This window comes from Oryctolagus cuniculus, chromosome 1, assembly GCF_964237555.1.
Source record: "Oryctolagus cuniculus chromosome 1, mOryCun1.1, whole genome shotgun sequence".
Taxonomy (NCBI): Eukaryota; Metazoa; Chordata; class Mammalia; order Lagomorpha; family Leporidae; genus Oryctolagus; species Oryctolagus cuniculus.
The window spans coordinates 184,046,634-184,072,409 of NC_091432.1; the positions used below are offsets into that span (position 1 = coordinate 184,046,634).

The following is a 25,776-nucleotide window of genomic DNA, read 5'->3' on the forward strand; positions in this document are numbered from 1 at the left end:
TAGGCTGCACTCACACAACCGCACAAGGTATAGGGTATTGTTAGACTAGTAGTGTTGTTTTTAAGTTTCATAGTAAAACACATTAAGGACAGAGATCCTATGTGGGGAGCCTGTACCCAGTGACTCCCGTTGTTGATTTAACAATTGGCACTCTTATTTATGATGTCAGCAATCACCCGAGGCTCTTGCCATGAGCTGTCTAGGCTATGGAAGCCCCTTGAGTTCACCGACTCTGAACTTGTTTAGTCAAGGCCGTATCACAGTGGAGGTTCCTTCCTCCCTTTGGAGAAAGGCGCCTCCCTCCTTGATGGCCTATTCCTTCCACTGGGGTCTTGTCCACCAGGATCTTTCATTTAGATTGTTTTTGCCACCGTGTCGTGGCTTTCCACAGGCATGTCTTTTGTATTCACCTGTGAAGACTTAAGAGGTAGAAGTTTAATCCTAATTTCACGGAGGAAGTCGTGCTCAATAGCACCTGGTAAGGTCCCTCTCATTTACACTGAAACTGATCTGAAGAGGATCTTCTCATGAATGGCTTGCTCAGGAATTTTTTTAACTTTTATTTAATAAATTTAAATTTCCAAAGTACAACTTCTGGATTATAGCGGCTTCCCCCTCCATAACCTCCCTTCCACCCACAACCCTCCCATCTCCCACTCTCTCTCCCATCACATTCATATCAAGATTCATTTTCAATTATCTTTATATACAGAAGATCAATTTAGTATATACTAAGTAAAGCTTTCAACAGTTTGCACCCACACAGAAACACAAAGTATAGAGTACTATTTGAGTACTAGTTATACCGTTAATTCACATAGTACAACAAATTAAGGACAGAGATCCTACATGAGGAGTAAGTGCACAGTGACTCCTGTTGTTGATTTAACAAATGATACTCTTGTTTATGGCATCAGTAATCACCTGAAGCTCTTGTCTTGAGCTGCCAAGGCTGTGGAAGCCTCTTGAGTTTGCCAACTCTGATCTTATTTAGACAAGGGCATAGTCAAAGTGGAAGTTCTCTCCTCCCTTCAGAGAAAGGTACCTCCTTCTTTGATGGCCCTTTCTTTCTGCTGGGATCTCACTCACAGAGATCTTTCATTTAGTTTTTTTTGTTTGTTTGTTTGTTTATTTTTTATTTTTTGCCACAGTGTCTTGGCTTTGCATGCCTGAAATAATCTCATGGGCTTTTTAGCCGGATCTGAATGCCTCAAGGGCTGATTCTGAGACCAGAGTGCTGTTTAGGACATGTGCTGGTCTATGAGTCTGCTGTGTATCCTGCTTCCCATGTTGGATCGTCCTCTCCTTTTTAATTCTATCGGTTAGTATTAGCAGACACTAGTCTTGTTTTTGTGATCCCTTTGACTCTTAATCCTATCATTATGATCAATTATGGACTGAAACTGATCACTTTGACTAGTGAGATGGCATTGGTACATGCAACCTTGATGGGATTGAATTGGAATACCCTGGAACGTTTCTAACTCTACCATTAGGGGTAAGTCCAATTAAGCATGTGCGGAACTGTACCTCTTCTCTCTCTCTTATTCCCACTCTTATATTTAAGAGATCACTTTTCAGGTAAATTTCAACAGCTAAGGATAATTGTGTGTTAATTAAAGAGTTCAACCAATGGTATTAAGTAGAACAAAAAAATACTAAAAGGAGTAAAATAGTAAGCTGTTCCTCGACAGTCAGGACAAGGGCTGATCAAGTCATTGTTTCTCATAGTATCCATTTCACTTCAACAGGTTTCCCCTTTGGTGCTCAGTTAGTTGTCACTGATCAGGGAGAACATATGATATTTGTCCCTTTGGGACTGGCTTATTTTACTCAGCATGATGTTTTCCAGATTCCTCCATTTTGTTGCCAATGACCGGATTTCATTGTTTTTTACTGCTGTGTAGTATTCCATAGAGTACCTATGCCATAATTTCTTTATCCAGTCTTCTGTTGATGGGCATTTAGGTTGATTCCAGGTCTTAGCTATTGTGAATTGAGCTGCAGTAAATATGGAGGTGCAGACAGCTCTTTTACTTGCCAATTTAATTTCCTTTGGGTAAATTCCAAGGAGTGAGATGGCTGGGTTGAATGGTAGGGTTATATTCAGGTTTCTGAAGAATCTCCAGACTGTCTTCCATAGTGGCTTGACCAGTTTGCATTCCCACCAACAGTGGGTTAGTGTCCCTTTTCCCCCACATCCTTGCCAGCATCTGTTGTTGGTAGATTTCTGTATGTGAGCCATTCTAACCGGGGTGAGGTGAAACCTCATTGTGGTTTTGATTTGCATTTCCCTGATGGCTAGTGATCCTTGCTCAGGAATTTCTAATATTGGAGTTTTTTCTTAAAAACTCCTTGATTCCTTGGAACACCTTTTGTAGCTCCAGAGGCTTTTAAGCGAACACAAGGCTTAGAATCCAAATCCTGGAATCTGTAACAACTTTTGTAGCTACTTTTTTCAGTATGGAGTCTGCATCAGGGCCTCTTTAAAGCTATATACAAAAGTTTGGAATCCAAATCTTGGAATCCGAATTCCATACAATCCTATCATCAGCAATTCACAGTACCGGAGCTTTTATTTAGAATCTCCTTAATTCTCTGGAATAACTTCTGCAGCTACCCTTTTCAGTATGGAGTTTGTATCAGGGCGTTTAAAGCTATACACAAAAGCTTGGAATCCAAAGTCCACAGAATTTTGGCATAAAGTGAACAAGACATGATATTCCTGCTTTCATGGAGCTAACATTCAGTAAATATAGATCAATAAACCTTCCTGAAATAAAGAAAAGCATCTAAGTAACATGTTACAAATTTACTACCAAGTACATAAAGTGTACCAGGAAGTACACAATAGACATCTACATTTATGTTATAAATTATGGCATATTTTTGCTGATTGGTTTCACATGGAACTGGTAGTTTTTTATATAAAATTTAAAATTTCATCTATACTTAGCAAAGATAAATTAGTTATTTTTATTTAACATGCTAAAAACATGTTAAATTACTATTGAAGCATAAATGCCAGCATCTTAGTTCTGAAAACATTGTATATGGCTTTTATGTAAGTAGTTTCTATTGAAGTTTTCTGTCCAAAGCTGGAATGTGTTCAACTACAAAGCATGGTTCTGAAACTTTAGCGTGCATGAGATTTGTTTGAGCAGCCTGTCAACATGAAGTTTCCTGAGTTCATTCCCAGTTTTTGATTCAATAGAAATTGAGAGAAAAAAAAATTTTTTTTTGAAAGGTAGAGAGACACAGATCTTTCTTCTGCTGGTTCACTCCTCAAATACCTGTAATAACCAGAGCTGCCCAGGCTGAAGTCAGGAACCTGAAACCCAATCTGGGTCTCCCACGTAGGTGGGTGGCAGGGATTCAAGTACTTGAGCCATCACCTGCTGGAGAGGAAGGAAGCTGGAGAGGCCAGCATTGTGACGCAGTGGGTTAAGTCACAGCCTGCAAATCTGCAATCCCATAGAAGCACCAAGTCCTGGCTGCTCCACCTCCTACTAAACTCCAATCCAGTTCCTGCTAACATACCTGGGATAGCAGTGGAAGATGGCCCACTAAGTACTTGGTTCCCTCCCATGCATGTGGAGCCATGACTCGAATCCAGTTACTCTGATACAGGATGCAGGTGTCCCACATGGTAGCTTAACTGCTACACCAAATGCTTGCCCCTATAATTCAATATATTTTAGTGGAGTCCAGGAATCTGCATTCTAAACAGATGTCTTTATTTCTATATGTCAGTATTTCTCCCTGGAATATAATCTGAAAAACAAGGCCATATTAAAATTAGCATATCATTTAGATCCATAATAAAGTAAATTTATCTGAAAAAAGGGTTACATGGTAATAGCAAAATAAAGAAAGGAGTAGAAGATAATGGAAATGGGGAGATAATTTTTGACACATTTTAATAAACTTTAACGCATGTGTAAGTTTCTTGTTTTAGAGAATTGTTTTTGATACGAACATTATATCTACTTCCACTTCTAAAAGAAATAGAAATTCTATCATGTGAAAACTGCTCAAGATAGGCAAAATAAGGAATAGTTAAACAATAGTTCACTTATTTGAATGGCTTCCATGAGATGCAGTACCTTCATTAGTTTTTTTTGTTTTGTTTTGTTTTGTTGAGATAGAAAGCAATTTTATTACCAGGAATCATATTTAACCTTTCTTATTTTTTTTTTAACTTTTATTTAATGAATATAAATTTCCAAAGTACAACTTATGGATTACAATGGCTTCCCCCCCATACCGTCCCTCCCACCCGCAACCCTCCCCTTTCCCACTCCCTCTCCCCTTCCATTCACATCAAGATTCATTTTCGATTATCTTAATATACAGAAGATCAGCTTAGTATACCTTAAGTAAGGATTTCAACAGTTTGCTCCCACACAGAAACATAAAGTGAAAAATAATAGATGATTTTTTTAAATGATGATGACATCAGATCAGACCTATTGTCATGTTTAATCCCAGTGAGAGTCAAGTTGGGAATTGATAATTTTTTTTTTTTTTACAGAAGATCAGTTTAGTATGCATTAAGTAAAGATTTCAACAGTTTGCACCCCCATAGAAACACAAAGTGAAATATACTGTTTGAGTACTCGTTATAGCATTAAATCTCAATGTACAGCACGTTAAGGACAGAGATCCTACATGAGGAGTAAGTGCACAGTGACTCCTGTTGTTGACTTTACCAACTGACACTCCTGTCTATGGCATCAGTAATCTCCCTATGCTCCAGTCATGAGTTTCCAAGGCTATGGAAGCCCTCTGAGTTCTCCGACTCTGATCTTGTTTAGACAAGGTCATAGTCAAAGTGGAGGTTCTCTCCTCCCTTCAGAGAAAGGTACCTCCTTCTTTGAAGACCTGTTCTTTCCACTGGGATCTCACTCACAGAGATCTTTTGCCAGAGTGTCTTGGCTTTCCATGCCTGAAATACTCTCATGGGCTTTTCAGCCAGATCAGAATGCCTTTAGGGCTGATTCTGAGGCCAGAGTGCTATTTAGGGCATCTGCCATTCTATGAGTCTGCTGAGTATCTCACTTCCCATGTTGGATCACTCTCCCCTTTATTTATTCTATCGGTTAGTGTTAGCAGGTACTAGACTTGTTTATGTGCTCCCTTTGACTCTTAGTCCTTTCATTATGATCAATTGTGAACTGAAATTGATCACTTGGACTAGTGAGATGGCATTGGTACATGCCACCTTGATGGGATTGAATTGGAATCCCCTGGTATGTTTCTAACTCTACCATTTGGGGCAAGTCAGCTTGAGCATGTCCCAAATTATACATCTCTTCCCTCTCTTATTCCCACTCTTATGTTTAACAGGGATCACATTTCAGTTAATTTTTAACACTTAAGAATAACTGTGTATTAATTACAGAATTAAACCAGTCATATTAAGTAGGGCAGACAAAAAAAAAAAACTACTAAGAGGGATAATGTATTAAGTTGTTCATTAACAGTCAGGGCTATGCTGATCAAGTAACCCTTTCTCATAGTGTCCATTTCACTTCAGGAGGTTTCCTTTTTGGTGTTCAGTCAGTTGTCACCGATCAGGGAGAACATATGGTATTTGTCCCTTTGGGACTTGCTTACTTCACTCAGCATGATGTGTTCCAGATTCCTCCATTTTGTTGCAAATGACTGGATTTCGTTGTTTCTTACTGCGGTATAGTATTCTAAAGAATACATATCCCATAATTTCTTTATCCAGTCTACCGTTGATGGGCATTTAGGTTGGTTCCAGGTCTTGGCTATTGTGAATTGTGCTGCAATAAACATTAGGGTGCAGACCGCTTTTTTGTTTGCCAATTTAAACTCCTTTGGGTAAATTCCAAGGAGTGGGATGGCTGGGTCGAACGGTAGGGTTATATTCAGGTTTCTGAGGAATCTCCAGACTGACTTCCATAGTGGCTTGACCAGTTTGCATTCCCACCAACAGTGGGTTAGTGTCCCTTTTTCCCCACATCCTCGCCAGCATCTGTTGTTGGTAGATTTCTGTATGTGAGCCATTCTAACCGGGGTGAGGTGAAACCTCATTGTGGTTTTGATTTGCATTTCCCTGATTACTAGTGACCTTGAACATTTTTTCATGTGCCTGTTGGCCATTTGGATTTCCTCTTTTGAAAAATGTCTATTGAGGTCCTTGGCCCATCTCTTAAGTGGGTTGTTGGTTTTGTTTTTGTGGAGTTTCTTGATCTCTTTGTAGATTCTGGTTATTAACCCTTTATCTGTTGCATAGTTTGCAAATATTTTTTCCCATTCTGTCGGTTGTCTCTTCACTCTCCTGACTGTTTCTTTTGCAGTACAGAAACTTCTCAATTTGATGCAATCCCAATAGTTGATTTTGGCTTTGACTGCCTGTGCCTCCCGGGTCTTTTCCAGAAATTCTTTTCCTGTGCCAATATCTTGAAGGGTTTCTCCAATGTTCTCTAATAACTTGATGGTGTCAGTGTCGCTCCCCCTCTTCGTGGAGAGCTGGTTCTTCCCGGGTTGGCTACCGACCCTTCCACCTCCGTGGAAGGGCGGTTCCCCCTGCCACTTTCCCCACTTCCGCGGGGGAGCGGCACACCGCCGGCCGGCTCTCTTGGGGGCTGCTCAGGTGTTCCCCTTAGATGTTCCCTGGTGCATGTTGTCTCTCTCCTCCTTTATAGTCCTCTTCCACCAATCCCAACTCTGCTACCCACACGCCGAGTACGCTGCTCTCCTCCAATCAGGAGCAGGTCCTGCTGTTTATTGGTTGAACTGGAGGCAGCTGTGTAGAAGCTGTTTCCTCCTCTCCCAGCGCCATATTGTGGGAGAGCAGATGCATAGAATAAGTCTTAATTCCAGTAACAGTCTAGTCCGAGTTGCTCCCCACAGTCAGGACGTAGATTTAGGTCTTTAATCCATGTTGAGTGGATTTTTGTGTAAGGTGTAAGGTAGGGGTCTTGCTTCATGCTTCTGCACGTGGAAATCCAGTTTTCCCAGCACCATTTATTGAATAGACTGTCCTTGCTCCAGGAATTGGTTTTAGATCCTTGATCAAATATAAGTTGACTGTGGATGTTTGGGTTGATTTCTGGTGTTTCAATTCTGTTCCATTGGTCTATCCATCTGTTTCTGTACCAGTACCATACTGTTTTGATTACAGCTGCCCTGTAGTATGTCCTGAAATCTGGTATTGTGATTCCTCCGGCTTTGTTTTTGTTGTACAAGATTGCTTTAGCTATTCGAGGTCTCTTGTGGCTCCATATGAATTTCAGCTTCATTTTTTCTAGATCTGAGAAGAATGTCTTTGGTATCTTGATTGGGATTGCATTGAATTTATAAATTGCTTTTGGGAGAGTGGACATTTTGATGATGTTGATTCTTCCAATCCATGAGCATGGAAGATTTTTCCATTTTTTGGTATCCTCTTCTATTTCTTTCTTTAAGATTTTGTAATTCTCATCGTAGAGATCTTTAACGTCCTTGGTTAAGTTTATTCCAAGGTATTTGATTGTTTTTGTAGCTATTGTGAATGGGATTGATCTTAGCAGTTCTTTCTCAGTCATGGCATTGCTTGTGTATACAAAGGCTGTTGATTTTTGTGCATTGATTTTATATCCTGCCACTTTGCCAAACTCCTCTATGAGTTCCAATAGTCTCTTAGTAGAGTTCTTTGGATCCTCTAAGTAAAGAATCATATCGTCTGCAAAGAGGGATAGTTTGACTTCTTCCTTCTCAATTTGTATTCCTTTGATTTCTTTTTCTTGTCTGATGGCTCTGGCTAAAACTTCCAGAACTATGTTAAATAGCAGTGGTGAGAGTGGGCATCCCTGCCTGGTGCCAGATCTCAGTGGAAATGCTTCCAACTTTTCCCCATTCAGTTGGATGCTGGCTGTGGGTTTTTTATAAATTGCTTTGATTATATTGAGGAATGTTCCTTCTATACCCAATTTGGTTAGAGTTTTTATCATGAAAGAGTGTTGTATTTTATTAAATGCTTTCTCTGCATCAATTGAGATAATCATATGGTTTTTCTTTTGCAGTCTGTTAATGTGGTGAATCACATTGATTGATTTGCGAATGTTGAACCATCCCTGCATACCAGGGATGAATCCCACTTGGTCTGGGTGGATGATTTTCCTGATGTGTTGTTGTACTCTATTGGCCAGAATTTTATTGAGGATTTTTGCGTCTATGTTCATCAGGGATATTGGTCTGTAATTTTGTTTCAGTGCTACATCTTTCTCTGGCTTAGGGATTAAGGTGATGCTGGCTTCATAGAAAGAATTTGGGAGGATTCCCTCTTTTTCGATTGTTCTGAATAGTTTGAGAAGAAATGGGATTAGTTCTTCTTTAAATGTCTGGTAGAATTCAGCAGTGAATCCATCTGGTCCTGGGCTTTTCTTTGTTGGGAGGGCCTTTATTACTGTTTCAATTTCTGTTTCAGTTATGGGTCTATTTAGGTTTTCTATGTCTTCATGGTTCAATTTTGGTAGATTGCATGTGTCCAGGAATCTATCCATTTCTGATAGATTTTCCTGTTTGCTGGCATACAGGTCCTTGTAGTAATTTCTGATGATTCTTTTTATTTCTGTGGTGTCTGTTGTTACATTTCCTTTTTCATCTCTGATTTTATTGATTTGGGTCTTTTCTCTTCCTTTTTTAGTTAGTTGGGCCAATGGGGTGTCAATTTTGTTTATTTTTTCAAAAAACCAGCTTCTCGCTTGGCTGATTTTTTGTAGTGTTTTTTTTTGGATTCAATCCTGTTAATTTCTTCTCTGGTTTTAATTATTTCTCTTCTCCTACTAGATTTGGGTTTGGTTTGCAAGATGCAGTACCTTCATTAGTAACAACTTTGTTTGTAAGAAGCCTAGTGCAGATTTAACATGTTCTGTAATGCTTGGCATATTGTAGGTACCAAATAAGTGTTTCTGGAATGAATGTAGGTATGTGCATATAGCAGACTAGAGATCAGCTTCATCTGTTAACACTGGCCTATTAAATGAAAACTCAAGACCAGGATAAGAGTATTTTCTTGAAAAGCACACTAAAGTACAAATAAAACACATCCACACTCAATGGATATTTTTGGAGGAAGTTAGTTACCATTTTTCATTCAACTATTTTGATAAGGAATGAACCCAGGTCTCATGGTACTACTTTCATGTGTGTGTTTCACTTGTATTTTTTAAGTAGATGTATTGAGTGATGTAATCCAAAGCAGTTTTGAGTCAGTAGTTTTTTTTCCTCTGAATACCAGAGGCACTGGTGATATTGTTTATTTGTTGGATGGGATTAATTTAAGTTCAGGCAATTCAACTTAGCATTTGAAAAAACATTCTAAAAGCTATATCTTGGAGAGGAGGATTCTGGGAAGATGGTAGAGTAAGAAACACCGGGAATCTGTTTATATACCTAGAAAACAGTTGAACTGGCAGTATCTGATACAACTGTTCTGTAATTCTAGAATGTATTGGAGGCTTGCAACTTCCAGAGGAAGACTTTAAGTGTACATTGTGTTTGAGTTTGGCCAACATCAGCTCTTAGCACTATAGCAACTACTGATCCTGCAATCTCAAATTCTTGGCAGGCAATTGTGCATACATTTCAGGAGCAGCATGCACACAATGTATGGGAGCTGAGGTGTGCAATAAGGACATTGTTCTTCAAATATTGAGAGTCTGTGCTCTGACTGCTGGTTGCTGCTGCCATCACAGATGTTCAGACAAGGAGGTGGGCACCCAATGTCATTGTACCCTCCCCCATTGTTGTACCCCCTACTCCCCCAAGTAACTCCCGAGGGCTGTGAAGAGCCACCATCCTTTTCCCCATCTGCAATTTTCTCTTTTCACCTTACGAGAGTCTGACCTTGAAGCCTGGGATGTTCAGAAACAGCTGCATATTTGGGGAAAATCAGAAAGTGACTTTTGAGGTCAGGGAAAAGTGCAGGTTCAAAAAAGAGCTGAGAAGCCTTCAGTTTATGCTTCAGGGTGATCCTTGGCATAGATACAGCCTACAACAATCAAAAAACAAAATCAAAAAACTGCATGCCCAGGGAAAGAGAAGAATCTGATTTCCAGAGTTACTACCTTATTAGATTCAAATGTCCAAAAAAAGAAGAAAAAAGAAACAGGATAGTATGGTCCTTTCCAAGGAAAAGAATAAATCAACAAACTATTCCTGAAAAAGACCTGATGGTGGATCTATTAGAAAAATAATTTAAAACAACTGTCTTTCAAATAAAAAAAAAAAGCTTTTTGGTATTTATACACGGTGGAATATTATTAGCAAAAAAAGAATGAAATCTTGGCCGGCGCCACCTGCTAATCCTCCACCTGTGGCGCTGGTGCCCCGGATTCTGTCCCGGTTGCTCCCCTTCCAGTCCAGCTCTCTACTGTGGCCAGGGAAGGCAGTGGAGGTTGGCCCAAGTGCTTGGGCCCTGCACCCGCATGAGAGACCAGGAGGAAGCACCTGGCTCCTGGCTTCCAATCTGTGCAGCGTGCCAGCTGTAGCAGCTATTTGGGGGGTGAACCAACGGAGGGAAGACCTTTCTGTCTGTCTGTCTCTCTCTCACTAACTCTGCCTGTCAAAAAAAAAAAAAAAATGAAATCCTTACATTTGCAGCAAAATGGATGAAGCCCAAGATCATTATTTTAAGTAAACCAGACACATACAGACAAATACCACAGGTTCTTTCTCATATGTGGAAGTGAAAAAAAAAAAAAAAAGAGTTGATCTGAACTAATAATAGTGATTGGTAGAGTTTGGGAAGGGTGAGTGGAGAGGGGATGTAGGGAAGTTGGATAATAGGTACCAAACAAAGTCAGGAAGAGTTAACAAGTTCTAGTATTCCATATCAGAGAGAGATGACTATTATTTACAACCATGTATTATAATCTGTATAAGGAAATGGAAGAGAGAAGCTTTTAGGCTCCAAACACAAGAAAAGATAAGAAAATAAAAAGGCTAGTGGTTTAGTTTGATTGGTTTACACTTGGTATATCTGTTAAAAGTGTACTCTATACCATAAAAATATGTAAATATTGCATGTTATTAAAATATTTTTAGAAATAAAAATATAAGCGGTATTGTGGCAAACTGGGTTAAAATATAAGGGGTGGGCATTGTGGCACAGTGGGTTAAACCACCACTGGGGACAACTGCATCCTCTATTGAAGTGCCCAGGTTTGAGTCGTACCTCTACTTACAATCCAACCTCCTGCTAATGTGCCTGGTAGGCAGTTGGTGATGACTGAAGTACTTGGGTCCCTCCCGCCTACATGGGAGGCCCAAGTAAGGTTCCAGGTTCTTAGCTTCAGCCTTTGGGAAGTGAACCAGTGGATGGAAGATCTTTCTTGGTCTCTCTGTCTCTCTCTTAGTCTGCCTTACAAATAAATAAAAATAAATAAGAAAAAAACCTCTTTAAATATATTCTGGAGCTGAAAAAATACACAATAATCAGAATGAAAAAAAATCTACGTTAGTTCTTCAAAGGCATATTTGAGCATCCAGAAGAATCAGCATACATGAGGATAGAGAATGGAAACCATTAAAGAGTCTGAGCAGCAGAAAATAAAGATTGCAAAAATAGAAACAGAGTATAAGGGATCTGAGGGAAACAAAGCAGGCTGACATACAGGCAGCTTCTAAATCTTAGTGGAAAATAGAATTAAAAGATAGTGCATATTTTGCATAGACTTTTTGAAGATTCCACAAACACATTATGGGGGTCCTAGGAAAAGAAAGAAAACGACCAGAAACCTCCCAAATTTGATGAGACAGATGAATATAAACATCCATGATACTCAACAACTGTGGTGTAGTGGGCTAAGCCTTTGCCTACAGTGCCGAAATCCCATATGGGCACCAGTCCATGCTGCTTTTCTGATCCAGCTCTCTGCTGGGGCCTGGGAAAGCAGTGGAGGATAGCCCAAGTGCTTGGGCCCTGCACCTGGTTTGGAGACCCCAAAGAGACTCCTGGCTTCAGATTGGCTCAGCCCATGCTGTTTCAGCCATTTGGGAGTGAACCAGTGGATGGAGGACCTTTCTCTCTGTCTCTCCCTCTCTCTAACTCTAAATAAATAGATAAAATCTTAAAAAAAAAAAAAGCAAAGAGAGAATCCTGGAAGCAAGGAAAAACAAAATCAATTTGTTGTATTCAAGTGATCCTCAATAAGGTTATCAATAGATTTCTCATCCAAAAGGCAGCAGGCTGATTTATTCAAAGTATTTTAAAAAAAGCTTATTAAGCATGAATCTTACATTTTGTGAAACTGTCCTCAAAAGTAAGGGAGAAATTAAAACATCCTAGATATGATACCATCAGATTTGCTCCTGCAGGAAATGCTAATGAGATTCCTGCAGTTTGAAATAGACATGAGACAGTAACTCACAAGGCATATGAAGAAATGAAATCGCTGTAGAAGAAATACGCCAGCAGTTATAATAAAGTCTAGTGTTATTATTACAGTAGTTTGTAACTCCACTTTCTGTTTTCTACATAATTTAAGAGACTAATGAATTTTTAAAAATTATTAATTTATGGCTTTGGATACACAATACATAAAGATGTGGTTTTCTGACATGAACAACTGAAAAAAGTAGCTGATGGAGATGTAAAGGAGCAGAGATTTTGTATGTTATTGAAGTTCAGTTGGTATAAATCCAAATTAGAATGTCTTAGCTTTAGGATATTAAAGATAATCCCCATGGTAACCACAAAGAAAATAGCTGTGATAACAAAAGAAATGAGAAAGTTATTTAAACATTTCACTGCAGAAAAAAAAATCAACACAAAAGAAAACAGTCATGCAGGGAAAGGGGATCAGAAAACCTGTAAGACCAATAGAAAACAAATAGCAAACTGACAGAAGTAATTCCTCTGTTATTAGGCAGCCTTGGAAAGGAAGGAAATTTCTACATCCACTACAACAAGGATGAACCCTGAAGGTATGTTAAGTGAAATAAGCCATTCATAAAAGACAAATACTATATAATTCCATTTATATGAGGTAGAGTAGTCACAAATCATAGCGGCAGAAAGTAGAATGGTAGTTGCCAGGGGCTGGGGCAAGGCAGGTGTGAAGAGTTAATAGTTAACGGATGCATCACTTCTCGGCCTTTTGGCAGAGTTTCCATTTTACAAGATGAAAGGAATTATGGAGATAAAGATGGTGATGGTTGCACTATAAAATGAACATAATTAATGCCACTGAATTGCACACCTAGAAGTGATTAAGATGATGAATGGCAATTGAGTAAAAAAGTGTTCTTAAGTTTTTAAAATATCTAATGGCCCCTATTTCACCTATATTACTTATATTTGAGAAGTTAGCCTTTGTCTACACTACAAAATGAAAGAGATTTGAAGAACACATAGTTAAAACATCCAGGAACTCAACTTTGTAATCCAATTGCTCTTTACTGTTTCAACTTCTCTTTGTCTGGATCTCTTAACTTGGGAGACATGAATTTGAGTGGAAAGACAAATTGGCTGCATATTTTCATTTTCACTAACCTCTAATGAAATTTTAGTATTTCTTCAACAAGAACATTGGCAACCAACCACAATGGTTATTAACAACTGTGACTCTGTTATCAAAGGAGATCATACATCTTAGTTTGTAATAATCGATGCAAATATCTTACATTACTGCCCATCCTCATCGCTTCTTTGAAATTACAATAACTGTTAATTCACTTATGTTTCTTTTGGTTTTCTTTTAAAAAAAAGTAGACAGTTTCCTAAGTTAATCTAGTTTAAAAAAAAAAAACCCAAGTAATACTTAATAATGAAATTTGAAGTTCTTGTAATATCCCAGTAAAATGAAGTTTCTTTAATTCTGTTCTTCATTTTAGTGAATCTAGTTGTATAATTCAACAATATAAGTAGCCACGTCTACTGGGCTCAATGTAGACCAAGTCACCTAAAGTCTGCAAAGGGATTCTGTTCTCTTTGCACACTAAGGCTGACTTTTGGTAATGTTTCTTGCTTTAGAAGATAAGCAATTTTAAAAGCAAAATAAAAACGTAACTTTAAAATTTTTATTTAAAAATTCTAAATTATTGCACTTATAAAGATATCAAGTTACTTTATAAATAATCAATATTTTCAAATATTTTATTTAGTAGAAATGATTACGTATTTTTCACAAATTACATTCTTATGTCTCAACACATTTAATATCATATCATTACTTGATAATAAGATCTCTACAAATCTTTTTTTTAAGATTTATTTATTTGTTAGAAAGGCAGAGTTACAGAGAGGCAGAGAGAAAGATAGATCTTCCATCTGCTGGTTCACTCCCTGGGATGGCCACAACGGCTGGAGCTGCACCAATCCAAAGCCAGGAGCCAGGAGCCAGGAGCTTTTTCAGGCCTCCCATGCGTGTGCAGTGGCCCAAGCACTTGGGCCGTCTTCTGCTTTCCCAGGCCATAGCAGAGGATGGGAAGTGGAGCAGCCGGAACTCGAACCTGAGCCCAAATGGGGTGCTTGTACTGCAGACAGTGGCTTTACCTACTATGCCACAGCACAGGTCTGAAATTCCTTTTAAAAATTAAGTAATTTACTGATGGTACAGAAATTATTCTTAGTTAATCAAGTTTTTTTTAGATCTTCAGAGAAAGGGACATTTTTCAAATCTAAGTGATGAAATACATTCTAGTAGTTAATAATAATAAATCAGTAATATATAATAAAAATACTATTAGTTCTTATTTTTTCCCTGCCTTTAAAGAATTACCTACATTTGGGTACATTTATTTCCCTGTAAGGAATGTATGTGTTCTAATGTTAAGAAGAAAAATGAGGTACAGTATGAGACATTTTTTGTATCTTTGCCAAATCTCTCTTGTTTTCATCAGGGTCCTCTCTTCTAGCATGAAAACTGAATAACTTAACTGATACTAAAGTATTCTATCAAAGTGTTGTGGACTCAATGTTCGTGTTTCCCTAAAGTTTCTGTGCTAATCCCTAACCCTCAATGTGGTATCTGAAGGTAGCTGTTTTTGGGAAGTAATTAGCTTGTGGGTAGATCTCTCCTCTCGCTCTTGCTGCCTCTCTCATGTGAGGATACAACAAGAAAAGCATTCATCTTCACATCAGAAAGAGGGATTTCACCAGTTATGAAAGTGATAGGCGTCTCGTTCTTGGACTTCTCGGGCTTCCAAACTGTGAGAAATCGGTTTGCTGTCATATAAGTCACCCAATTTTTGGTGTTTTCTTATAGAAGAATGAACTAAGATATGTTTAGAGAGATGTTTGCTCAATATTTTAAGTGTGTGTAATGTTTAAGGTGGGTAGCTCTGGGGACAACAAGGACTTCTGTATATAAAATGTTATTCTAGAAAACTTTAGAGTATATTTTACATGGCTTTCCTATAGATTGGCTGCTGTTTGGGAACTCAGAACTGAAAAGAAATAATTCAGATTATCAGGTATAGTTTCTCAATATAATTGAATTTACTTCAGTCAATTTCCTTTTTCTCATTAATCTTACAGGAAAACATACTTCATACAATATAAATGCAACTTGTATCAAATCCACAGCTTTGGTGATATAGGGAATGCAAGGGTATATTTGAAAATACAATGTGCAAGAAACATTGATTGCTGCGATATGTCTAGATAGTTTAAGGGATAAATGCAATTATTTCATGTCATGAATTTTTGTCCAATAGTAGGTATTTTTCCACCAGAATACTTTCCCGTGTTGTATTTCCTGCAGCTGAATCCACAAGCTTGTCTTTTCTCATGCACACTGGAATGCTCTTCTTCACATTTTCTTCTTTTTCACGGGAAAGATGCTGAGGACTTCTCTTCTTTCTAAGTAAAGATGACTATAGGTAAAATACATACCTAATGTGGAGAAAGAAATGGCAAAGTAAGTAAGGTTAATTAACCATTTTTCTGGAAATAACTCTGATTTTCAAATACAATTAGAAGGAGAAATACTGAAAGAGGTGCCTACATTTTATGCAGCAAGAGAAATAAAACAAACTCCTTGTGCTTACATTGCAAGGAATTTGTTTCCCTTTTCTTTTGGGTAGTTCTCTCTTCCTCTTCTACAGTTTCACATTTGTCTTTCTTCTGTACATACTGTTTTTGTGATACATGTTGCCATATAATCTTTGTTTTGTTGATTTGTGAAGATTAGGTAAAATGATCATCTTTCCATTTGATTATTGTTTATATCCCTTGCCTATATTACTATTAAACTATGGTTTTTTTACATGTTGATCCTTTATTTAGTGGAAGATTAAGTCCTTGAGTGTAATGTTAATTAAAAATATGTTATTTTTGGGGCCTGCACTGTGGCATAGTGGGCCGGCATCCCATATGGGCGCCGGTTCATGTCTTGGCTGCTCCACTTCCAATCTGGCTCTCTGCTATGACCTGGGAAAGCAGCAGAGGATGGCCCAAGTGCTTGGACCTCTGCACCAGCAAGGGGGACCCAGAAGAAGCTCCTGGCTCCTGGCTTCCAATCAGCCCAGCCCCAGCCATTGCAGCCATTTGGGGAGTGAACCAGTGGATGAAGATCTTTTTCTCTGCTTCTGCCTCTCTCTAACTCTACCTTTCAAATAAATAAATAAATCTTTAAAAAAATGTCATCTCAAAAAATAAGAAAGGAAGGAAGAACAAAGAAGGAGAGAGAGAGGGAGAGAGAGGGAGAGAGAGAGAGAGAAAGGGAAACAATGGGAGAAAGGAAAAGAATATTATTATATTCTTAGAATTGTATCTATGAGGCCAGCGCCATGGCTCAATAGGCTAATCTTCTGCCTGCAGCGCCGGCACACCGGGGTTCTAGTCCCGGTTGGGGTGCCGGTCCTGTCCCGGTTGCCCCTCTTCCAGTCCAGCTCTCTGCTGTGGCCTGGGAGTACAGTGGAGGATGGCCCCAGGTCCTTGGGCCCTGCACCCACATGGGAGACCAGGAGAAGCACCTGGCTTCGGATCAACGTACTGCGCCGGCCACAGCACGCTGGTTGCAGCGGCCACTGGGGGTTGAACCAATGGAAAAAGGAAGACCTTTCTCTCTGTCTCTCTCTCTCACTGTCCACTCTGCCTGTCAAAAAAAAAAAAAATTCTACTTATGAACTATATTGAATCTGTTCTCTTTGTATTAATATAATATTAACATGAAAAAATATTAGAAAAATTAATAAATTTTTTAAAATCTAAAGAAAGTTACAGCTAAGGAAAGTAAAATTTAAAAATGGAAATATTTTTCTCAATATCCTGGAAAACAATTGAGCTGACTGATCAAATTTTTTTAAATTAAGGTTTTATTCCATACATTTTTCTTGAGTCTTTAGCACTTACTCTCTTTCACCTGCTAGAAAGTATTAGCAAGTAAAAAACAGAAAACAAAATAGATATAAATGTAAAAATCAGAAACAGACAATACTATTTAATTTGACATCTGGTTTTGTTAGTAGATACTGTGCCATGATCAAAAGTTTTGTATTTTATACACAATGCAGTTATATCTGATTCATACAGTGAAACAGTGATATTTTTGATCTGATGACGTCCTGCATAAAGCATTATAACTTTCAGTTATTTTATTACCAAGACCAAGTTCATTGTGTCAGGCTTCCTCCTTGGTCTCTTCTATGTTTATCAAATTGCCTATTATTGGTGGATGGTAGCACAAATCACAAAGCCATGGAAGAATGCAAAAATAAAACAGAAAAGCTACTTACCTATAAAGAGCATCATGAGATATATTTTTAGCACATATGGGAAGTAGATGGATAAGTCAAAGGGCAGCTTGGTGGAATAAGTGCCAAGTGATTCAAAGTAAGGCAGAGACTGATATATGGCAAATGCTGTTTAAAACAAAACAACAAAAACCACATCACAAGGTTTCCTTCCTTAACTTGTTACAGGGTTGTGTGTCTCCATAGCTGAAAGATGCTTTGAACAGGTTGTGGTGATGGCTGAAGTCTTTTGCTAAAGCTACAATTTGATATAGAAATTTACTGAGTGATTAAGTTGGCAGGGCTGTCACAGCTGTATGACTTGTTGAATTTTTGTCCATAGTATACTTTATCATGCCTACATAAAAAGAGTTTACAGTTGTTTCTTGAAGTAGAACTCAACATATATCTGTTCCCTAAGCTACAAATAGGGGTGACAGAGAAATTTGTAAAATGCTGCATATACTTTCTTTTTAGAGTTTCACAATATACATTAGCCTAGTAGGATTTCTGAGTTCTGCAATAACAAAACTGGTTTCTTACAACATTTCCTCAACTTAGCTGGCCTAGAAATATCTTCTTCCTCCCCAGTCCCCATAGTATTTAAAAATTCTAAGCAATTCTGTGAGAAATGCTGGTCTACTTATTATGAGGGAGAAGGCTGATATCAGATAAAAGAGAAAGAGGTTCTATGAAATTGTAACCTAGGTATAGATTTTTGATAACATTTCATGGAATTAATTGATATGATGCTAGTGTTATATAAGATTTATCAATTGGGTAAGTTAGATGAAGTATAACTTTTGTAGTTTCTGTGAATCTAAAAATTTTTACAGTTTTTAAAAAGAGAGAAATGAAGAAAAGTCATTATCTCACAGGTGTTAGAGTCAGACAGGACCGGGGTATGAGTAACATCAGTGCAGGACCTTAAATTGATACCAGACGTGCCATCTAAGATTAACATGAACTGCACCTAAGACTCTAGAATATACTTGATCAATATAATTAGTTAATTTCGCTATTTATGTGTAATTACTTGCCTTACCTTTAGATGGAAAATTATACTTGCTAAAGCATATAAAGCAAGAGTTATCAAAAGTTAAGTAGGTTTCTTAACTTTTTTATACTTTGGGCTTTGGAATTATATAGAAACCTATGAAGTCTTAATCATCCATATCCCATCACTCAGAATTAATCATTATTAACACTTTGTCACATATGTTTCTAGACTTTTTTCTGTAAGTACTTTACTGTATAATTACAAGAATAATTTCATGTATATAATAAAAGAACATAAGTTGTATGGCAATAATGTAAGAACACGGTTTTCCTAGAAAAGAGAAGGCTTGGAGCCGGTGCTGTGGCAAAGCGGGTAAAGCTGCTACCTGCAGTGCCAACATCCCATATGGGCGCTGGTTCAAGTCCTGGCTGCTCCACTTCCAATCCAGCTCTCTGCTATGGCCAGGGAAAGCAGTAGAAGATGGTCCAAGTCCTTGGGCCCCTGCACCCACGTGGGAGAACTGGACCAATTTCATTTAAAAGCCCTTGGCTCCTGGCTTCAAATTGGCGTAGCTCTGGCAGTTGTGGCCAATTGGGGAGTGAACAAGCGGATGGAAGACCTCTCTCTCTCCCCCCCCCCCCCGCCTCTTCTCTCTGTGTGTAACTCTGACTTTCAAATAAATAAATAAATCTTTGGGGAAAAATATATTGCCCTGATCTAACTTATACTTTGTATGATGTCTCCTCAATATCACCCATTTCATTTATTTTTATAATATTTTCATATTAAATAACAAAGAGTATATTTAATACATACTCCAATGTGTAAAGGATTTCATTCTTAAAGAATGGGCAGTCTTTCTCTTTCTCTCTCTCTCTTTCTCTCTGTGTGTGTGTGTGTGTGTATGTTTTTCAAGGTTGTTCTTCATATTCTCTTAGCATAGTCTATTCCAAACTTTAAAAATTCTTCCTTTTGAAAGAAGCTTTTAAAAGTATAATATAATTTACTATAAGTTAAAATCATTTTCTTTAGCCATCAGTAGACAGAAAACATGTGGTTTTAATTAGTGCTGGGTTTTAAATACTTTAGAAGTATTGCCAGTGTCACCATCTCATGTTATATCTGTTTCCTTATGTTTTCCTTTAGTTACTATAAAATGCTTTCTTAATTATTTTATGTCTTTAGTTTTCAAACATTTTTATCTTTCAAGAGTTCACTACCAATCCACCAAATCCATTATAGAAGAAAGCATATGATCTTCAGATATCCTTAAGCTTCTTAAATTATTTGATTTAAAATTTTAGATTTATATTTGGACTATATAATTAGCCTAGTCCATATGTATTCAGTAGTTCATTCAGTATTTATTTATTATTATGTATAATGGAGGAAGGGAGGAAGCAAAACCAGACAGACACCCCGGTACTCTCACAGCATTTAGAGCCTAATCAGATAAATTGATTTAAGCAAAGAATACAAATGTCTAATTACAACTGTGATAGGACCAATAAAAAAGATACCCATGATGCTGTACTAGACTAAATTAACCTAGCTGAATTCAGGAACAACTTCCCTCAGAAAGTGATGACTCAAAAGGGCTCCATAGCCCTGGCAGCTCACGACAAGAGCCTCGATTAATCCCTGACGTCATAAAAAAGTGTTAATTGTTAAAGGAACAATAGTAGTCAATGTGCACTTGCTCCCCAGGTAGGACCTCTGTCCCTATTGAATTGCAATATGAGAAGTGACTGCAAATTCTCTCCTCAAACTGTACTCTATAGATTGTGTGTAGGCATCGGGGCAAATTGTTGAACTCTATGATTAGCATAGGGATGGTTCTCTCTATATAAAGTCATACTAAAAATGATCCACAATGAAGAAGGAGATGGGAGAGGAAATGGGAGGTGGGAAGGGAGCAGGGTGGGGGATATGAGGGAAAGAACCACTGTATTCCTAAAGTTGCATCTATGTAAAAATGCATTCATTAAATTAAAAAAAAAAGTGATGACTAACCTCAAGATACAATTTAACTAGTTGTTGGCAGAGGGTGGGTTGAATGGAGGTGGAAAGTAAGGAATGTAATCTAGCCAGCAAGAACTGCTTACATGCCTTAAAAGTAAAACCTCGGAGGATCTCTAAATGTAAATGATGAGGAAGAAGACTCAGGGAGATTCAAGAGTTACCCAAAACTCATCTAGGGAGCCACTAAGGCTAAGGACGTGAACCCAGTTGGCCTTGGTTCTTATCCATTATGTTGTCTATGTGAAGAGCTGCTTCCTTACCCAACTTTGCTTCTTAATGTTTTACATCTTTGCATCAAGGGTAATATGCCAGGAAAGATACACTGAGTGAGCTAAGCACTAGCAAAAATGGCATTTTTATCACCAACAAACTCACCATCAAAATGTAATTACAAAAAACTTAATCATCAAAACTAGGTAGCTTTTGCCAGTAAGTAATACAGAATCACTCTTGTCTTACCTTCAGCAAGAACACACAGAGGATAAATTGGCATCCATAGTGTTTGGCTGAGCCATGTAAAGAAAGCATATGACATTCCGATGACTGATAGCATGCTGTAAGTGTATCTAAAAGGAGACAAGGAGAGTCATAAGTCTCATTTGCTGCTGATGTCTGAGAAATAACAGCAATGGAAAATACCTTACTAAATAATAAACACAGGAACAAAACTGGAAGATGTGCTAATTACATACTTTATTTAATTAAATTTAGGCAAGGTAATAGGTTAAAAAAATGTCAGTCTTGTCTGATGAAGAGGATCAGGAATATAGAGCTGAACAGCAAAAATATAACTGTTAACCCTCAAGAAATTAGTTACAAGAGTCCTTGATTAGTAACTTCAATTTCATTTAAAAGCCACACCCATTTTATGTAGCACACAGGTGTTTTAAGATAGACTTAATTGTAAACATCTGAGGAATGAATTTAATAACCAAAATGTGACTTCAATTCCTTATTTATATTCCCCCTATTTTTGTGCCATCTTATGTGTTCAGTTAAAAAAAAATAACCAAGAGCTGGCTTTGGGAATAGTAGATACCTTTAAACCTACCACTGAGAAAAAACAGATGAAGTAGTCTACACCTTTCTGTTTCTTTGAATAGGTTAGGTGGTTTTTGCTTTCATGTAATATCTACGATTCCATTGCTACATTTAAAGTCATAAGAAATTACCTCCCATATTTTCTACTAAGGGTTTTATACTTTTAGTTCTTAAAAATGAGGTGGAGGTCCAACTTCATTCTTTTGCATGTGGATATCCAGTGTGCCAGCAGCATTTGTCGAAAAGACTATCTTTTCCCCATTGAGGCACCCTTGTTGAAAATTAATTGACTGAAAATGTGAGAGTTTATTTCTGGAATATCAGTTCCATTTCATGATTGACCCTTATGCCAGTACTATAATATGACTGTTTTTGCTTTATGATAAGTTTTGAAATTGGGAAGTGTGATTCCTCCAACTATGTTCATTTTTAAGATTGTTTTGACTATTCTGAGTTCCTTGATTTTCTATGTGAGATTTTTTTTAAAGATTTATTTGAAAGAGTTACAGAGAAAGGGGGAGAGAGAGAGAGAGAGAGAGAGAGAAAGAGAGAGAGAGAGAGTCCTTCCATCCATTGGTTCCAAATGGCTGCAGCGGCAGGAGCTGAGCTGATCCGAAGCCCAGGAGCCAGGCGCTTCTTCCGTGTCTCCCATGCAGGTGCAAGGGTCCAAGCACTTGGGCCATCTTCTACTGCTTTCCCAGGCCATAGCACAGAGCTATATCAGAAGTGGAGCAGCCAGGACTCGAACCAGTGCCCATATGGGATGTCGGCACTGCAGGCCAGGGCTTTAACCTGCTGTACCACAGCACCAGCCCCTCTATATGAGTTTTAAGATAAATTTCTCAATATTTACAAAGAAACCACCTGAGTTCCAATAGGGATTTCACTGAATCTCCAGGTCAGTTTGAGGAATACTGGCATCTTAACAGTATTTGGGGGGCTGACATTGTGGCATAGTAGGTAAAGTCACCACCTGCAATGCTGGCATCCCATATGGGTGCAGGTTCAAGTCCTGGCTGCTCCACTTCCAATCCAGCTCCCTGCTAATGACCTAAAGAAAACAGCAGAAAATGGCCCAACTGCTTGGGCCACTGCCACCCACATGGGATGCCCGGATGAAGCTCCTGGCTCCTGGTTTTTGCCTGGCTCACTGCTGGGACTGTTGTAGCCATCTGGGAAATAAACCAGTGGGTGGAAATACCGTCCCCCACCCCGTGTGTGTGTCTGTGTATTTTCAAAATAAACAAATCTTTAAAAGAAACACAAAATTATGTCTTCAGTGTGGGATATCATTTACATTTATTTAGATCTTAATGTTTGGTAGTTTTCAGTATAAAAATACAAATTGTTTTAAAAGTTTTATTTATTTGAAAGGCAGAGTTACACAGACAGAGAGGCAGAGGCAGAATGAGAGAGAAATCTTCCATCTGTTGGTTCATTCCCCAAATGGCCACAAAGGCCAGGGCTGGGAGAGGCCAAAGTCTTAAGCCAGAGGCTTCATCCAGGTCTCCCACATGGGTGCCGGGGCTCAAGCACTTGGGCCATCTTCTGCTGCCCTCGCAGACACACTAGCAGGGAGCTGGGTGGCAAGTGCAGAAGCTGGATTCCAAACTGGCATCCACATGGGATGCTGATGCTGCTGGCAGGGGCTTAATCTACTGTATCACAGCACTGGCCACAAGTTCTGTACATCTTTTGTTGAATTTATTCTTAAATACTTTTTTTTGGTTTTTATGTTATTACAAATTGTATTTTCTTAATTTAATTTTTAGCATAGTTCATTTTATTAAAATAACATTGGTATATTGATATATTTATATTATATTCTACAGCTGTAATAAACTTATTTATTAGTTCCAATATTTTAGTGGATTCCTTATTACTTTTAACATATAAGATCATGTCATCTGCCAATGAAGATAGTTTTACTTCTTCCCAATCTGGATGCCTTGTATATCATTTTTTTCTTAATTGCCATGCGTAGGCTTTTCAGTACTATGTTGAATAGAACCATGTTGATAAGAGGGATATCCTTGTCTTGTTTCTGAACGTAGGGGGAAATCATTATTCTTTCATTAGTAACCATCATGTTAGCTATGGATTTTTCATAAATGCTTTATCAGAAAGGAAGTTCCTTGATTTTTACTTTTTACAGCCATTCTAGGGTGTGTTGGGAAGGTAACTCTTCCTCAGTTTACAAGAGAGAAAAACTAGAGCTACAAAAGTGGAGGTGCCTAGGAATTTCACTCCTAAGAATAGAAAACCAAAACATGCACACATAAGAACTTGTACATGGATGTTCATAGTAGTATTATTCATGGCCAAATGGTGGAAACAACCCAAATGTCCATCTACTCATAAATGGATACATGGAAAGTGGTATATCAATATAATGGCATGTTCTTCAGCCACAAAACACAGTATAGTTCTCATACATACTACATTGGATAAACCATAAAAACATAATGCTAAGTAAAGAAGCAATCAAAAAAAGGCCATATACTGGATGATACAATTGATATGAAAATGTCAAGATTGACAAATCCATAGAGATATTATGATTGGTTTCCAAGGGTGGGGTTAAGGAGGGAGAGAGGATTGTATGTTGTTTCTTTTTGGGGGAGGGAGATGAAAATGTTCTTAAATTACGGAAAGCATTTGCACAGCTCTTTGATTATACTAAAAACCATGAATTTTATGTTTTAATGGGGTGAATTTTAGGCACATAAGTAATATCTCAATAAATTTTTTAACTTTTATTTAATGAATATAAATTTCCAAAGTACAGCTTATGGATTACAATGGCTTCCCCCCCCATAACGTCCCTCCCACCCACAACCCTCCCCTTTCCCACTCCCTCTCCCCTTCCATTCACATCAAGATTCATTTTCGATTCTCTTTATATACAGAAGATCAGTTCAGCACACATTAAGTAAAGATTTCAACAGTTTGCTCCCACACAGAAACATAAAGTGAAAAATACTGTTTGAGTACTAGTTATAGCATTAAATCTCAATGTACAGCACATTAAGGACAGAGATCCTACATGAGGAGTAAGTGCACAGTGACTCCTGTTGTTGTCTTAACAAATTGACACTCTTGTTTATGGCATCAGTAATCACCCTAGGCTCTTGTCATGAGCTGCCAAGGCTATGGAAGCCCCCTGAGTTCACCAACTCTGATCATATTTAGACAAGGCCATGGTCAAAGTGGAAGTTCTCTCCTCCCTACAGAGAAAGGTACCTCCTTCTTTGATGACCCGTTCTTTCCACTGGGATCTCACTCGTGGAGATCTTTCATTTAGTTTTTTTTTTTTTTTTCCAGAGTGTCTTGGCTTTCCATGCGTGAGATACTCTCATGGGCTTTTCAGCTGGATCCGCATGCCTTAAGGGCTGATTCTGAGGCCAGAGTGCTGTTTAGGACACCTGCCATTCTATGGGTCTGCTGTGTATCTCACTTCCCATGTTGGATCGTTCTCTCCCTTTTTTATTCTATCAGCTAGTATTTGCAGACACTATTCTTGTTTATGTGATTCCTTTGGTTCTTAGTCCTATCATTATGATCAATTGTGAACAGAAATTGATCACTGGGACTAGTGAGATGGCATTGGTACATGCCACCTTGATGGGATTGAATTGGAATCCCCTGGTATGTTTCTAACTCTACCGTTTGAGGTAAGTCAGCTTGAGCATGTCCCGAATTGCACATCTCTTCCCTCTCTTATTCCCACTCTTATATTTAACAGTGATCACTTTTCAGTTAAGTTTCAGCACTTAAGAAGAATTGTGTATTGATTACAGTATTCAACCAAAAGTATTAAGTAGAACAAACAAAAAAAATACTAAGAGGGATAATGTATTAAGTTGCTCATCAACAGTCAGGGCGAGGGCTGATCAAGTCACCGTTTCTCATAGTGTTCATTTCACTTTAACAGGTTTCCTTTTTGGTGCTCAGTTAGTTGTCACCTATCAAGGAGAACAAGTGGTATTTGTCCCTTTGGGATTGGCTTATTTCACTCA

General features: G+C 38.2%; 1 protein-coding gene across 3 annotated transcripts in view; it reads right to left on the bottom strand.

Moving 5' to 3' along the window:
- Positions 1-15,435: 15,435 nt before the first annotated feature.
- HACD4 (3-hydroxyacyl-CoA dehydratase 4) overlaps positions 15,436-25,776 on the bottom strand; it is a 29,588-nt gene continuing 19,247 nt past the window's right edge. For 2 of the 3 annotated variants that reach the window (XM_008254198.4, XM_070065963.1), the window contains 3 exons: positions 21,176-21,282; positions 17,698-17,823; positions 15,436-15,853 (listed from right to left, as the gene is read on the bottom strand). In XM_008254198.4, the coding sequence (XP_008252420.2) occupies positions 15,771-15,853; positions 17,698-17,823; positions 21,176-21,282 (316 nt within the window). In that variant the 3' untranslated portion in view covers positions 15,436-15,770. The remainder of the gene's footprint in view (positions 15,854-17,697; positions 17,824-21,175; positions 21,283-25,776) is intronic. The other variant, XM_070065970.1, reaches the window with a different exon arrangement.